Source organism: Cyprinodon variegatus, unplaced genomic scaffold, assembly GCF_000732505.1.
Source record: "Cyprinodon variegatus isolate N-32 unplaced genomic scaffold, C_variegatus-1.0 Scaffold100, whole genome shotgun sequence".
Classification (NCBI taxonomy): Eukaryota; Metazoa; Chordata; class Actinopteri; order Cyprinodontiformes; family Cyprinodontidae; genus Cyprinodon; species Cyprinodon variegatus.
The window spans coordinates 651,698-668,377 of NW_015150553.1; the positions used below are offsets into that span (position 1 = coordinate 651,698).

Here is a 16,680-nt window from a genome sequence, read left to right on the forward strand (position 1 = left end):
ACCCTAAGGTTGTGGGCGCCTATCCGCTTTCGGCCACCCCTCAGTCTACAATGGTTATTGCCTGGCCACCCTTATAAAAAATTTCTGGCTACGCCCCTGCTAATTAGAAACATGTTTCAAAGCTGGAGAGGATGTGGAATGAAGTGGAAAGTGTGAAACCTCGCTCTTCACCAAAACTTTCTCAAAACATAATTCCACTACTACAGGGAGCAACAGTGGATCAGGGTCAGCCTTGGATATGAACGCCAGCCCTCTGGGTATCTGCATGGGGAGGAGACAGAAGGGCCACTAGACGTCAGCACCTTTCCACATCCATCCAGCTTCTGTTCGGCTGCTCTCTGTTAGAGATTCGCCTTCCCAAAAGGAACCTACGAGAGAGATTTTAAACGAACTCAGGCTGTTATTTTTCTTATGCATTTTGCAGAGAAACTCTGAAGAAACTTTGTGTTCTGCATCTTCCTGTATCACCTTCAAACCATTTTTTCTATGTTCATTTTCATCAAATGAGACTCTCGGATTGCACATCGCGCCATGTCCTTCTGTCGAACTGAAGTGGACCATGAGGTTATGGGACATCCTGATCACTTGTTTGATTCTGCACAGTGCAGGCAGGCTCAGCTCTCCTATCCGGGGCCAACAGCGGTCTGCGTCTGCAGAGAGTCCCCTGGAGGCCCCCCCGGTTCAGCTCCGCTGGCCCCTCATCTCTCCGGACATTAACCCTGCAGAGGCAGCAGGCGAACTGGACTCAGGAGAAAAATGTAAGAAACTAAACTTAGAATTGTTTATTGCTGTATAACTGTGGAACTTTAATTAAATAAAAAATATTAAATTCAATAAATGTGCATAATTTGAATTAAAAATGAACAAAAATCAATTTGTTTGTGTTTAATGTTTGTAATGTCTGTCTGTTAAACATTAAAATCAACAAAAAAAAAAACCCTGTTAACAGTTTTTTAAAGCATTGATATATGCTAAAACCTTAGAGCTATTACAAAATGTATCTGAGGTTATGAATACATAATATTTCATCCAATAGTGCTAAGTGTGAGAACTACTTTGTTGTTTTTTTTCTTTACCATAATCAAATAAAAGACTGAAGCACAGGCAAGGTATTTGAATATTCATAACATTTCTATTTAATTAATGATTTCATGCATATGATCAATAAGCCGACGTTAGTAAAGTTTTGACTTCTGCAAAAGTAAAACACCCCCTTTATGGACTTGGTTCATATTAGTGGGGGTCAGTAGGTTAAAGGCTTGCAGAGAGGGAAGGGATCCTGGATCAAATCCAAGTTTTCTATATTTCTTCCCATCGGGTTAAGTGTTTGTGTATTTGTTTAAAGGTAAATGCTTTATTTATTTCTGTAGACTGTGTTTATGTCTGTCTCACTAAATAAGAGAAATCCTATCTCTCTAACTATGTATTTTGTTTAAAAATGGATATTAATCACTTTTCTAATCACAGACTGACATTTGACATGAAGCTTAATGACAGTTTAGTTTCAAAAACTTTTTAAACATAAGAGAAATAGTTTTATTTGTAGAATGTAAAGCACTACACTTCCAACACGGAGAGAAAAACATTTTAAGCCTGCTTCTATTTTAGATTTTAGCTGTATTTTCTTCTGTTATGTGGATTGGTCGAAAGGCTGGGATGCATAGTCTCTCTTAACTATCACTGGCAAGAAGATTCAACAAAAAGACATCCAACCATAAACAGAACTCACCTCGAAAAAAAATCTATGTAGAGTCTCTGGTTTGCCTAACATGCTTGTTTTGGATTGTATGAGGAAGCTGGAGTCCCCAGAGAAAACCCCGGCATGTTCAGGGAAGCACATGACATACATAAAGAAAAGGTCTGTACAGATTGGAAATGGAAACATTCTTGGGGTCACCCCAGCTGTCCATAGCATAAAATTGAGTTTGCTTTCTCTAGAGAGGCTCTCCCTGAAAAGGTTTGTTTGTGTACATCGCATTTACAGATGTTGTGAAGCCAAGCAAAATTCAATAACTAAAAATCGTTTAAAACTCCCAAACACACTGAAAGCAGCCAAACCAACAAAAAGAAACCTCAAAGAAAATTAACCGAAAGGCATGGGATGATAAATGGAGGATTTCCCTGGAGGTTAACCAGAATGGAGTGGAGGAGGGAGTAACAGGATTCAATAGCCACTGGAGGAGGCCAAAGCCGCTGATGAGACTAAAAGACCAGAAAGAAAAAAATGCAAGAAAAAAAACAGAAATGTGTGGAAACTCAGCTGTGAACACAAGAAGCAATAAATAATTTCAAAATGCAGCCAAAATAAGTTTTAATGTTGCAAAAGCAATTATTACAACACATGAAAAAATACATGTGTTACTAAAAATGGATATTCAAAGCCTTTTTTAACCATGGTGTTGTCATTGTCGTCATATATGTCGGGTGTAATTAAGGGAGAAACTTTATGGATCCATATTGAACCAAGTATAGAGCAGAGAAACTCTGAAAATGGAAGGTGAAAACTTAGTCTGTTGAAAGTTTAGAAACAGACTTATCCTGGCTGGGTGTCCATACATGGCTGATTTATCTTTACTTAGATTCAAAGCTGTCTTATTTGTGTTTTATTTGTTTAACATCAATTTATCAGATTGGATTTATCAGCTGAATAAGAGAAATAATAGGCAGACAATATATATAGTTTTGATTACCACCAAGGAACAAGATCTAAGATCAGGTGTGTTTGTAAAGCTAATATTTTTTTTATTAATGCGTTTCAGATTCCATTGAAGAGCTTATCCAAAATGATAAAAATGCTATGGATTTCATCAAAGTAGTTATCAATAGAGTGCGCCGATCCTCCTCAGCAGAGTCTTTCTCTACCTCCTTCTCTTCCCACCTCAGCGAAAACTGGATCCGGAGGACTCGGCACAGAAGGAAGAGGAAGAAGGGAGCAAAGCTGAAGAGAGGCAAAGAGGAGAAAATAGAAAATAAAGGAGTCGAAATGAGTGGGAGGATTGGAAGAGGAGGAGGTGGTGGACGAGGACAGGGCTGCGTGCTCCGACAGATTCACCTCAACGTAACAGACCTGGGCCTGGGCTACAGCTCCGGTGAGGAAATGATATTCAGATACTGTTCAGGACCCTGCAGAAAGTCAGAAACCAACTATGATAAAATCCTGTTTAACCTGGTCAACAAAAGGAAACTCCCCGCCAAAGACGTGCCCCTGCAAGCCTGCTGTCGGCCAATCGCGTTTGACGATGACCTCTCCTTTCTGGATGACAACCTGATTTACCACACTGTAAGGAAACACTCTGCCAGGAAATGTGGCTGTGTGTGAATTTATGTCACATAGAATAAGATTTAGGCTATTAGTTATACTTCATATTTTTACATTAAAACTATGCTGCATAATGTGATTGTAAAAGTCAACAGGTGGCAGTATTAGTTGTTCTGTTTAATGATTAAGTTCTTTTACACCTAATCTGCTACAAAGACAATGAACTCTCTAATGGCTACAGTTTTCAAACTACATATTTGATACTAAAAAGGAAGAACTGGCTACTAGTGACATCCTCTTGAATATGTCAGTCACACATGAAAAACGATTTATAAAATGTATATTGTTTTAACTTATTGACATATTTATTTCCCTTTATAAAGGTATAAATGCTATTTATTGCTGTGAATGGATATCCTCAAATATTTTAACATGTTAACATAAGAGTTTCTATTATAGGAGGTGATGTTTAGGGTTCTTAGTTGACCTGCAGAGTCGAGTAAGGATGCAGTTTTTTTCTCTTTACATCAGTCCTTCAGTTATGGTTATATATAATGCAGGTTTATCAAGTTTAAAGGATTTGTTTTTCCATCAATAAAGAAAATACAATTTTAAAGTGAAGCAAACAAAAATCTGATTTCTGTTAAATGGGGATCTGTAAATAAAAGCACATTTGCTCTATTAAGGTATAGGGGAAGATTCCCTTTCTACTAAACCATGTAGTTCAATCATTTCTATGGGTTTTTGATATGTAGTTGTATTTAGTCAAGCTTAGAAAATGGGTCAGCCCAATCTGCTTTTAGATTGAAATTCCTGTGTATTTATTTTTAACTTTACTATCAGTGCAGTGAATATTTTGCCGTTGATATTTTTTAAGTGTCCCTCTGCATCAACAATCTGTTCTTACAGACTAAATTTGTAACATTCCAGAATTTACCCAGGGTGTGTAATGACAGAAGAGCCACACTTTGGAGCCCCTTTTTGTAAATTTGCTGCTATCTAAACTATCTAATGCTTGAAATAGCCTTAATATTTGCGTCTTTCTATGACACTTTAATCCATTTTTGTCACGCTTATCGCTGATGGGGTGGCGAGAGGTACTGGTGCCTATCTCCAGCTGTCAGCGGGCGATAGGCAGGGTACCCCATGGACACCAGTCTATCGCAGGGCAACCAAGAGACAAACAATCATTCATGTACATACTTGCACATTCGGAGAATCTAGAATAGAATAGAATAGAAAATCCCTTTTTTGTCCCCAAATCGGGAAAATGTGGTTTTACAGCAGCAAAAGGATTATAGAAAAAATTATCACACAAATTTGGACATTATAAGAGTGTGTAAAATAACATAATAGTGAAGAGTGAAAAAAATATATGTATATATAAATTACTGTACTGTAAGGTGTTATAAATACCGTGCACCTGGAGAATAAATAACCAATGTACAGCTGTGGGCATTTTTACAGTAATGAAATTTTAAAACAGCAGCAATGTGAGATATGTGCAAAATGACAGCAGCCTGTTATTTAGCTGACTAAGAGATACAAACTATGCAAAAATTGGCATGAAGGTAACTTATTGAGCTTGTTAAAAATAGTAATTATTATAAAGAGCTGCTGGGTGGAAGGGTCTGGGATAATGCTTACTGTTGCATTTAGGGTGAAGCAACCTGTCACTGAAGGAGCTTTCCAGTTCTGCAACAGTTTCATGCATGGAGTGAAAGACATCATCCAACAGAGTTGTTAATTTAGTTAGGATCCTTTTGTTTACCACCTCCAATTACAGAGCTAGCCTTCCTGATCCGCTTATCAAACCACTTTCTCTCAGCTACAGATAAGCCACTGCTTTAACATACAGCTCCATAGAAGAGAAGCCAATAGAAAAGCCAATTAACCTAACAGTCAAGTTTTTGGACCGTGGGAGGTAGCCGGAGTACCCTGAGAGAACCCATGCATGCACAGGGAGAACATGCAAACTCCATGCAGAAAGACTTCAGGCCGGGAATCGAACCCAGGACCTTTTTGCAGCAACGCCACCCACTGTGCAAAAATCTGACAACTATAGAATTCCTTTTAGATTAAATACATCCCATAAAAATTATAAAAGCAGTAGAAAGAAAATATTTTAGAAACACTGAAACCAAAGCCTATCTGACTGGAGTTAGAAATAAGTTAGAGCTCTGTCCCCTTTACTGACCTCTCTTCTAGAGTTGCGTAAGAAGCCTTAAAATAAATAAACTTGAAAACTTTAAAAACTAAAGCCCATTTTAAAATCTGTTGCTATTCACAAAAATTGCTAATATGAATTAGTTTGAGGACTTGGACAGAAGAATGGGTTCTGCTATATGTGTCAAGGGGGCCATTTTTTATTGATTTGTTCATTTATTTAGTTTATTTGCAGCTTCTGTAATATTGTCTTCTACCATGTCCTGCTTCACTCTGCTCTAGTAAAAAAAAAAAAACAGGCCTACATCATCACATATTCTCCACTATACTTAACCACAGGCATGACTTAGTGTTTCAAAAACTCTCCCTTTGTTTTATGTCAAACCCAGCATGACTGTTGTTTCAAAAGCTTTAGACCAATAAGGCCAAAGCAAATGGTTCCGGTAAAAGGGCCTAGCAGTGTTCAAGCAAACTCCAAACATTTAAGTATTACTGATTAGGCCTTTTCCTGTCATTTGTTTTACCACAAAATTAAAGGAAAATCAAAGTTTAAGTTAAGTTTTTTCCATGCCAATAAAAATGAGTTAGGGCTCTATTTAATCCAGCAGTTTAAACAACAATAAACTATTTATCTAGTTCGGTTCCCACTGCAGTAGGTTTGTCTAAGAGCCTGTTTTTGAATCATACAAAATGAAAAAAAAAAGGGGAAATCTACATCTTTTCTGCAAGTAACTAGGATTCAAGCTTTAAATTCACAATTTAATATCAAGTTTGAAATGTCATTCGTAATCCTACATAGCAGGTGAATTTTATACATTTATGTCATACTTTTATGTATTTCTTGCCAACTTGTTGCATGGTCGTTTGGGTTAAAATAACATAAATGATAACATAGCCTAGATATCTAAATAACATAACAATACTGATAAAAGAAGGCTTGCCTGCTTCTATCCTGAGAGAAAAACATCTATACCTTTTTCTTGCACCAACTAAAGCGGATGTGGTTTAAAAAGAACATGAGTTGCTCTTTCAGCTGTTTCCTGATAACAAGGAAGAAAAATAAATATTTAATATATAAATACATATCCTAATTCTTATCAGACTGATGACAGGTAGAACTTAAACATGAGAAGAATATTGCATAAACTTATACCTAAACATTTCAACTAAATCCCTATAAGCAGATGGCACTGTGGACAATGAGAGCTGGAAAACCTTATAGCACAAAAAGAACAGTGGTGAGGTGAGGAGCAGATGTTGAAAGATCAAGGAGGAAATATTTAAAACAGCACAATTCAAAGGTGGAAAATATCCTGGGATGAGAATGAATATAAAGATGATGGAAGTGGGGAACTCAGGAGGGGTGATCGTGTGTCTCTTCAATAAGGTGTGTGGTAGATATCTGAGCTGCATACTCTCCATCACATTTTCCTTTTGCTGTCGCTTTAGCTTCGAGTCCCAAAAAGTAGTTTCTCATTAGTTTTACTGCCTTATATAAGCTGCTGTTTATAAATCAGAAATAATATTGCAGGGATACATTCAGAATTTTAGTTGTTGCTGTGATTCTGCTCTTAAAAAACATAATTTTGCCAGATCTGCGCATGACAGTTTGATTTATTACATTTAATAATACTGGCAAAATATTGTATGTTGGATTGTATCTATAAAACCTGTTGCCTGAATCTTTGATTGGAAATTGGATCTGCTTAATCAGTGTCTTAGTCAGAAAGACAGGAGTTTAACCTGAGTTAGCCCTAAACAGATTTTTAAACTGAGTGCTTAAGATAATTTGTTTTTTAATTGTTGGTTTCAATCTGCTGTTATTGATCATAGAGTATCTTCACAGACATAGATTTCCTGCAATAATCATGCAGCCTGAAGTATAGGGCATAATGATAGAGCTAACAAATATAGGACTGGATAAGACTCCTTATGGTCTATTTTTTTGTATTCATATGAACACCAAGTACATTGGGAGTTTATTCCCTACATTACATTAGCACAATCACATATCCACACACCATCCACCTCTTATGTCCCTCCAAAATTTTATGACTGAAGTACAGGAGTGACTTTGACCTTAATTTTCTTGAGCTTGAATTAGGAATGGAAGAATTTGGAAAAAAGACATATGGCAAAGATTAAAAAATATACTATCCACAGTTTTATGTAACTCCTAATTTTTATTGTATGTTTTCTAAACATATGATATAGAATTTAAAATGTAAAGCTAAGAAAAAATGGAATGTTGAGATAAGATGAAGGAGGAGATCTTCATGTCTTATTTAAGACCCCCAGGAGGCCTGTACATCAAGACCTAAGAAAGACTATAACAAAATCCGTATGCTCTCAGTTAGGAGCAAGGGACAACAAGAAAGACTCTAGACTAGAACACCTTAAGGGTTTTTAGTGGACTGGAAAGAGTGGAAATCTGATTGTTTATAACTTTACAGATATGACAGGAAGAGGGGGATTAAAAGAGTGAAATGGGATTTTGGATAGAACTCAAGCAGCAGAACTTTGGCCCACTTTAAATTAGAAACAGTCTTGGCGTTAGCTGCAAAAAAAAGGTAAAGGTTTTGAAAATATCACCTAATGTCACAGCTTTCGCAGATGATCTTATATTATTCGGCGATGAATAATAATGGAGGATGCCATCAGGAAAATCTCAGTTTAACTGGGATTTAATGGAACAAGTATAGAATACCAAGATGTTAATATCAGTAGAACAGTTTGTTCACTATTAACATCACCAGCCTGCTGTGGTCAAATCCCAAAAAACATAAACCCACCTAGCAAATATTTACAAAATGTTAGTTATTTAAGTTTCAGGTCTGAAAATTTGGTTTTAAGGAAGTCTTCCACTAAATGACATTCCTGCTATATGAATATTTTCCTCTACTTAGTAATTTCACCTGACCGTTGATTTAAAGGTAAACTTATATAAGGAGAAAAATCAAATAAAATAGTGAAATTATAACTGAAAAGGTTAAGTATATTTCAATCATATGTAACAATAAGTAGGAGGTAGGGGGTACAAATACCTGGCAATCATTTTATCAAAGGAGTGGACTGGATACACAGCTATGACACTTTCTACAAGATGTGAACAACGCTAAAGGATGACCTATGAAGGCATTGAGGAACCATCAGCTGATAGGTCTATTATGTAAAAGATAGTACCTTCAGTCGTCCACAAATAAATAAAAAAAAATAAAAAGAAAATGCCTATAACATAGGTATAAACCTACAGTCCTGAGGTACCCTGTCAATAACAAAGAAGCACTAGTGTTACAAACTGTAGCTGCTTACAAGCTGTTTTTCTAAAATCGTTGATGCACTGTAGTGAGGGGTTTGAATGTCAATGACAAACTCCCAGTAAAACCTAATCCCAAGTGGCAACTGTTACTCAGCCCAAGACAGAAAGGATAAATCACTATACTGTCATCTATTGCTCCAGACAAGAGAGAAAACCATTAGAGCCAACCAACAGTCAAAGCGTAGTGTCGGTGTCAGATAAGTTCCCTGTTCCTTTGTTCATGCCGACAGATGAGCTTGTAATAACGGATAGTGTTTCTCTGTTTGACAGTAGGAGGATGATGTTCCAAACAGGTGCTAAATACTGGAAGAACTGTATTAGTTAACACCTTGTTGTTAACTAAGATCATCAGATACAAGCCCTGCTGAACAAATTTGACCTGCTTTGTTTTTCAGATTTACAAGCTTATTGTGCTTTAAGGACTTATTTTTTGTTTGATTAAAACCTTTTGAGGGTTGTTGTTTTATTGGTGGTCATAGTAATTAGTTTATCGCAGAGAAAGTTTTGCAGCCCAAATGGTAAATGTTACACATTAGACTCAAATTAATTCGAACCATAATTGTTTTTTTTTTTTGCTTGTTGCTCCCCCAAGGTTGACTCAAATCTAAATTAGTGTGTTCATAAGGCATGAACCTGAACGATTACATAGCCTACTGTAGAGGCTATTGGTTTGAAGGTTTTTTGGTTAAATTAACTCACCTCTGGTCGTTTATACAGGGCCTAGTGGTTAGAGCATTGCGCTTGGGTCCTGGAGGTTCTGAGTTTAAGTCTTACACATTCCCACAGACTGCCACTCTGGTTCCCTCAGCAAGACCCTTAACCCCAGACTGCTCCCCAGGCGCCACACAATGGCAGCCCACTGCTCCCCAAAGGGATTGGTTAAATGCAGAGAGTGGATTTCCCCATTGTGGGACAATAAAGGGATTTACCTTTTAAAGGGGTGGGGTGACCTAGTGGTTAGTGCATTGCGCTTGGACCCCAGAGGTTCTGAGTTCAAGCCCCACTCCCACAGACTGCCAATCTGAGTCCCTGAGCAAGACCCTTAAACCCATACTGCTCCCCGGGCGCTGCACAATGGCAGCCCACTGCTCTCCAAGGGGGTGGGTTAAATGCAAGGAGGGAATTTCATTGCTATGTACTTGTGACAGTGTAATGAAAATAAAGTTGAATTCAAATTCAAAATTAATTTCATTATTCATTAGGGGGTTCATTCCTGGTTCTTTGTACACTCTTCCTTTACCTGTTGGAGATTTGTGTTTTTGTTTGTTTACTTATATATATTGCATCAACCACCTACAGTTAAGTAAAAGCAGACAAACAAAAAACAGACATGCATGTCCAGTTGAATGGCCAATCTAACTCACCTGTAGGTTAGAGCGTGTATGCTTGTCTGTCATGTTTGTCTCTGTGTTGGTCTTGGTGGACTACTTTATTTACAGGGGATATGCAACACCTGCAAAGAATAAGTAAGTATAGAAAATGGGTGGATAGCCATGTTTCTCCTCTTTCCTATCTCACCTGATCATGATTACTAATCAGCACACCTGTCTCCTGTCTCACATGCCCTCATTACCTCCTTTGTATGTCTCTCAGCTTGTTGACTTTTTCACCACCTGTCATCTTCCTCTGTTGTCTTGACTGTTCCTTTAGAGTTCATATGAGTCCATTTTTGTTGCTTTTTTTCTATACCAGAACCTGTTTCACTGCTCTCTGCCTTCTTTAATCCTGTTGGTTTGGAAAATAAATATGTTCAGTTTTCATAGCTAACCACCTCCTTTCTCCATGGGTTCTGGACCTTATTTAATGGAATATTTCCAAATATATACAAAGATGAGCTTGCTAAAAGAGCTTCTTTAGTGATTGTAGACTTCTAGCCACTTATCAGCTGTCATATGTTTGTGATAAATCAACGAAGGCAAAACCAGTTATAAGCTCTAAAGGAAAATCTTTTTATATATATATATATATTCCAGGTTGGTTTATGTAATTAGAATATTCTTCCAAACATTGCTTGAAGTATTTACTCAGATTGCAGACACCTTTTTTAAGAGGCATAAAGCAAAAATAGCATAAATCTGAAAAGGTACAAATTTTCTTTATTGGAACTGCATGGCAATGGGGTATTGTGTTGTTTTGATTTTCATAAGCGGTAGTCAAATTTATTGAGAATATTCTTTACAAAAGAAAAAATAAATAAATCCAGATAAATTAATCCATTTAAGCAAAGCCACATATGAAAGCTGGGAGTCACATTAATGTGTTTGTTTACTATACATCTGCAAAGAGACTCTGTATGGCATTGCTGAACCACAAAGTCTGTCAGTCTAACTCAGCATATATATATTCAGTGCAAGCCACAGAGGATGGAACGGAAATCTTAAAAAAGGAAAGACAGATGCTGACATTACATGAAGACAATAATCTCTTGTATTAACTGTCTGAACAAATATCTGACCCCTTTTTACCATCCAAGCTGATAAAAATTGTGTTGCTAATCAAATATTCTTACATCATAGAATTATTTGGATCCTGAAAGCAGAGGTTTGGTCCCCTGACTGAGTACAATGCAGTAAAAACAAGCACTCTAGTTCTGTCAATATAACACAAACCAGAGACGAGGGGGATTAACATTAGGCTGTAACACTGATCATCAACTGGTACTATCACCTAACCTCCGGTCTGAAACATCAGCTGCAAATCTCCCACTTATCAGCTACACCCCACCCCATGCTTCACACACGCATTACCCAGAATGGGAACTTCAGGTGAATTATACATGGGTTTTGCCAGAGATCAGTCAGCACTATCTTTTAGCATCTTGTACATTAAAAATAAATAAAAATATTCCCTGAAAGACTGTTTTGAATTGTCAACGGATTTTAATTTTAGCTGTGTTAGAAGTTCACAACAAAAGGGGGCATATTTTAACAGCTAAAGCAACATGTGAAAGCTTAATTTAACTTTCTGACGGGATGCCATTATTCAGTCTGAAGTTACAAGATATAGGTTATCCCATTTGACCCGATTTTCTGCAGTGAATGAAGTCTCACCTTCATGTTGTCAAGTGAGAGGTGTCTGGTGGTTAAAATATTCATGTGAAACTTGAGAAAATGCTTTTCTGCCATGTTGCAGTGCCTTTACACCTTTGCGGCATCACCATGCTTGTGTTTATATATGACACAAGCATGCGTATTTATACAGATTTTAAAATATATATACACATTCACAGAGGAGACAATAAACCAATTCATCTTAACAAGAGGTGTCTTTTGTTGAAAGTATACGTGAATCTTTCTGTCATTTCCCCCCCCAGTTTAAATAAGATATTAGCTTTGCTTTTCTAAACCTTTTTTTTTTTTATAAATATGCCTTAACGTGTTTTATATCTGTGCTTTCTTATTAAATCCTATAGCTGTATAGTGTGCAGGGGAATAGTTTTAAAATAATTACAATGATCTCTCATAGTTATGAAAGAAAAACTAATCTAATTAACTAACTTTGTTATCACACATCAATGTTCTCTCAATGATATCAAGTTCTGTTAAATACCTGTTAGAGAATCTGTGTAATTCTGCTTATGTGAGAATGATAAGGATGGATGTGTGTGATGGATTGTGAGGCAAAATAGTAGTGCTCATAAAGATAACTTTCTGAATATAAAGGACATCTACAAGCAGTCTTAGAACCCCCTCCCTATAAATCTTTGATTATCTGTGAGTCCTCGTCAATTGGACATGCAATGTTTGTTTTTGACCCCTAATATGTCTAATGGACTTAGTGATGAGTGATTTTTTTTTTTGTTCACTCAAAACTATGAGAAAATCCTCCTGACTTAATCAGGAAATAAATGAACGTGATTGGCTGCAAGGAGAGTGGAAATAGAGGACACTGAGTTTATTGAACAAAACCTGCTCCAGACCAGGTTAACTTCAGGGCTATGTTACTATGGTAACAGAAACAGAGGATGAGGAAACTTTATTGTTGAAAAACAGTTTCCTCTTTCAGAGATTCCCTGATTTCAAATTTAGAAAACTTTTCAAAGTTTTTCAGTGAACCTGCTTTGTGAAAAACGTCCCTGTGCTGCTATAAAATAACATCACAAAAAAAAAATAAAAATGGAACAGTACCTGATTAGATCCAAGCTGGTATCTTTCTGCTTCTTCATTTCATCAAACACACCGTGAGACCTACTGAGCAGCAATGGTTAAAATCAAATCTCTATCATGAAACTGTCCTTCTCAAGATATAATACTTACACCCATTATATTCTAAAGTGTTTATTAAAGATTTAGATCTTTATTCATTGTTTACCCTGCATGTAACAGACCTTGTGTAACACACATCATTTGAATTTGACATTTGCATCTCACACAACAGCTGTCATTCTGGGGTTATCAAGGTTAAGAATGTGGGAAAATACACATAGCATACATTCTTAAAAAGCAAGTGTTCATGACTCTCATTGTTTAAACATACAGCTCAGGAGTACCTCTGCCAAGGTACTGAGTGGAACTGCACTAATCTTCTTTCTAAACAGAGTTGTGTGGGTATGGGTGGGACTAAGACTCTCGGAGGGAAAACAGACCTACCAGTCACATCAATCTACCTCTATTTCTGCAGTTGATCATTTTTTTATGTCAATATGCCTTCAAACACCATTTTCATTTACTGCTGTAGCTCTGCAGCAGCCCCTTGTGTCTTCCAAAAGAAAATTTAATAAATAAATCAAACCCATCACTGGTATCTTTGTTTTTTGTATGTATATCTCCTTATTCTTGAGTTTCTTTGCATATGAAGAAGCTCAACATAAGCAACATATGTTTAATCTTTCAACTTTTTCAAAATTGTTGGATTTCTATTCCAGCATTTCCTTTTCTATTCCAAAAATAGATATATATCCTGTATACCAATGCTAATAAACTTTATAACTACTTTAGTTTTAATCACATTGTATTTACGTTTCATTTATGGATAGATCCCCCTTTCTTATAAGATGACACAGAAGCAGTTGATTTAACTTCAATTTAACAAATATTAATATAGTCATTCATTCATTTATTCATTCCTTTTACATGGCATACATATCTTTCCTAAATTTCATTCACTTTTTCCCCCATGTCATCAAATAACAAAATTAAACAAAGCAGGTTTCATCCAAAGAGGCTGCACCCATCATGATCCAGCATTAAATGGCCGTTATTAGCAATTATTAGGCTGACAAGCAAAGAATCGATCTGATGGCAGCTCTATATCGTTAGCACTAAGAACTTTGTTCATTAGATTATTTATAAAGGTAATCCTAGCCTGTTGGATTCCATAAATACCTTTTAGTCCTTTTAAAACATGTTATTCCATGACTGACATCTGTTTCCTTTCTGAGGTGAATGAACTCTGAAACAGATCCTACTGGAGCAGAAAATGGCTCACAGGGAACCACTAGTTTCAACTTCTGACTCAGAGCCCCTTCACCACCTCTATGCGACCTTCCATCCTTTAAAACGACCTTCTCAGGACCTCTTGCAGTGCTGTAATAACCCCTGTTAATGTCTAAAAGGGTGAGACAAATGTGTAGAAATATGATATCTCTGTCCAATTGTTCTACCTGTCACCAACACACATCATCTAACTGTAATACAAAAAAGTAACTATGAAGGGTGCAAAGAGACAATTGCTAACATTTTTAACACATGACATAGATTTACAACACAAAACTTGTTTATTTACCTGTTGGGTTATGCTGCGCATGTCTCTATACCACAGTGAATTGGACACATCTTTAATAAACAAACATCATCTGGGTCGGGAGTAATTTGACTCTGTATTTTATCTGGCTTTTATTAACCTTTAGTGAGTAGAAGAGCAGTAAGTGTAATCATTACCTCAAACTGTGTGTGTACAGAAATTACTAAACCAATACTGCTAGTGGTGGCTTTGCTGGTAAGTTGATTTAGATGTATGGGTGAGAACAGTATAGAGGATAATTGGTGTTCTCTGCGTGTCCCGAGCCTGTATCATCATAAACCCTTATTTCCCTACCATGTACTGCTCTCCTTGCTGCCCTCAGGGAACAGGCTTGGCAGCATTCTATGCAGGACCAGCAGGTTCTGAAACAGCTTTTTCACTGCTGCTATCAGACTGTTAAACTGTTGAAACTCTAATCAAGTCACGAAACATGACTCCGCATCACACTTGTAAATATGATATATGCACAATATGGTTAATTTTCAAATCCCTTTTAGAACAGAACTCAATGTTTCTACTGCATTTGCACCATATTCTTCTGATTACTGCTGCACTTTAAAAAATGGAAATGTTCATTTCACTACTGTTAGATCCTCATTCACTTTTGAAAAGCATGCAAAGCATGTATGCAATGAAATTTCGTTTTGTATACACTCTTTGTATACAAGATGACAAAGTTTCTCTAAGTCTAATTGCTGACATGTTTCTTTTATTCAAAATTCCTTCATCCCCCAAAAGTGATTTTTTTTGTAAATAAAGTTGTTGTGGGTGACTGTAAATATGACAGTTAACAAGTTCTTTCTGATCCATGTTTGTAGTGATTATTCTCAATCATATGAAGATGTTGGATAGGGCTGAGGACTCCATCAATAACTGGACCAACCAGTTTTTCCCTGTATAATGTATACATTTTAACTGCATTTTATGGTTGCTTTGGTTATCTTTTTCTTGTAATTTTTTCTTAATGATCAAAAACCTTAAAGTGTGGCAAGAAGCTAAATAAATGTCATGAAAATACTTCCTACAAGATCTCTGAGTAGTTGTTGGAAAGGACATGACTTTAAAGGAGCAAGAATCAAGCAAGATCGTTTCAACGATTTCTGCCGGGATATCCCTTTGGTGTTCATCGAAACAGGCCCGGGTTTCACACTGAGCATAAATACAATTAGAAACTATAGTATTAATTATATCTATAATATGTACTGCGGTGGAGTGTCATTTTGTGTAAATTTGGTTGGTGGTGCAATCAACTTTGTAAACGTAAAAAAATGCTGCGGCTCAAAAAATGTTGAAAATCACTGGATTATACAACCCATTACTTTTTCATCCACATAGCACTTATCTTATAATATTCACCAAAGAGAAGAGGCTAAAGTGTAATTAGGAGGTATTTGTAGGGTGTTTTTTTTTTTGCATTTGATAGATTTTTTGGTAATGGTAAATCAAGGTAAATCAATTCATTTAATTATCCTTCCTGTGGTAGAATTTGCTTAGCTGAAGCTGAAAACAAATGGGCAGATCAGAAGGACTCATGTAAAATCTTGCTGCCTCTAAGAATTCAAAATGTTTTAAAGATCACACATATAAGCATGAGCTTCTATCATATCAAAAGCTTTATTTTTTCATTTATGTTGCACCATTTTACTTTAAAAGAGTATTTATCACTTGGTTTATATATATATATGTATATATAAATATGTTCAATGGATTTGCCTATTGATGAATTCATAAATGCTAGATTTTATCATCTGAAGTCATATCAGCCAAAAGCTGGTGTGATATTATCATAAACATCTTTGGAGAAATCTGATTTATATGTAGAGAGCTTACTAATAGGACCAAACCACAGAAAAAGCAGCTGTATCTTACTTTCTGTGGCCAACTTTCCCTAATTCTTTATTTCCTATATGTATAGGGTGTTCTAAATTCTTACACCTAATAAAACAGTATGGCTCAGAACAGTACAATACTAAATAAGATGGGAAAATGGTCTTTCACATTGAGACCAAAAACTAAACAAACTGAACAGGCGGTCAAATCTCAAACAGCCTATGGGCGAGAGGCAGAGTACCCCCTGGACAGATCCAGTTTGTCGAAGAGGGGTAGTTATATTTTTTAAAAATCTCACTAAGATGTGTCTGAAAGATGCTTGGAATGGATTTGTGTGCCTTTTGGGGAATAGGGGTTTGTGCTA

The 16,680-nt window shown here is 36.4% G+C and overlaps 1 protein-coding gene across 1 annotated transcript; it reads left to right on the top strand.

Moving 5' to 3' along the window:
- The first annotated feature begins 251 nt into the window (after positions 1 to 251).
- gdnf (glial cell derived neurotrophic factor) lies at positions 252 to 3,919 on the top strand. The gene is made up of 2 exons (XM_015374285.1): positions 252 to 758; positions 2,760 to 3,919. Exons 1-2 carry the CDS (start codon positions 560 to 562, stop codon positions 3,317 to 3,319), a joined length of 759 nt encoding a protein of 252 aa, XP_015229771.1. The 5' UTR covers positions 252 to 559; the 3' UTR covers positions 3,320 to 3,919.
- Positions 3,920 to 16,680: the final 12,761 nt, after the last annotated feature.

Coding starts and splice junctions, on each gene's coding strand:
- gdnf (XM_015374285.1), top strand. CDS start 560: ATGAGGTTATGGGACATCCTGATCACTTGTTTGATTCTGCACAGTGCA. Junction 759..2,759: donor ACTGGACTCAGGAGAAAAAT/GTAAGAAACTAA, acceptor AATGCGTTTCAG/ATTCCATTGAAGAGCTTATC.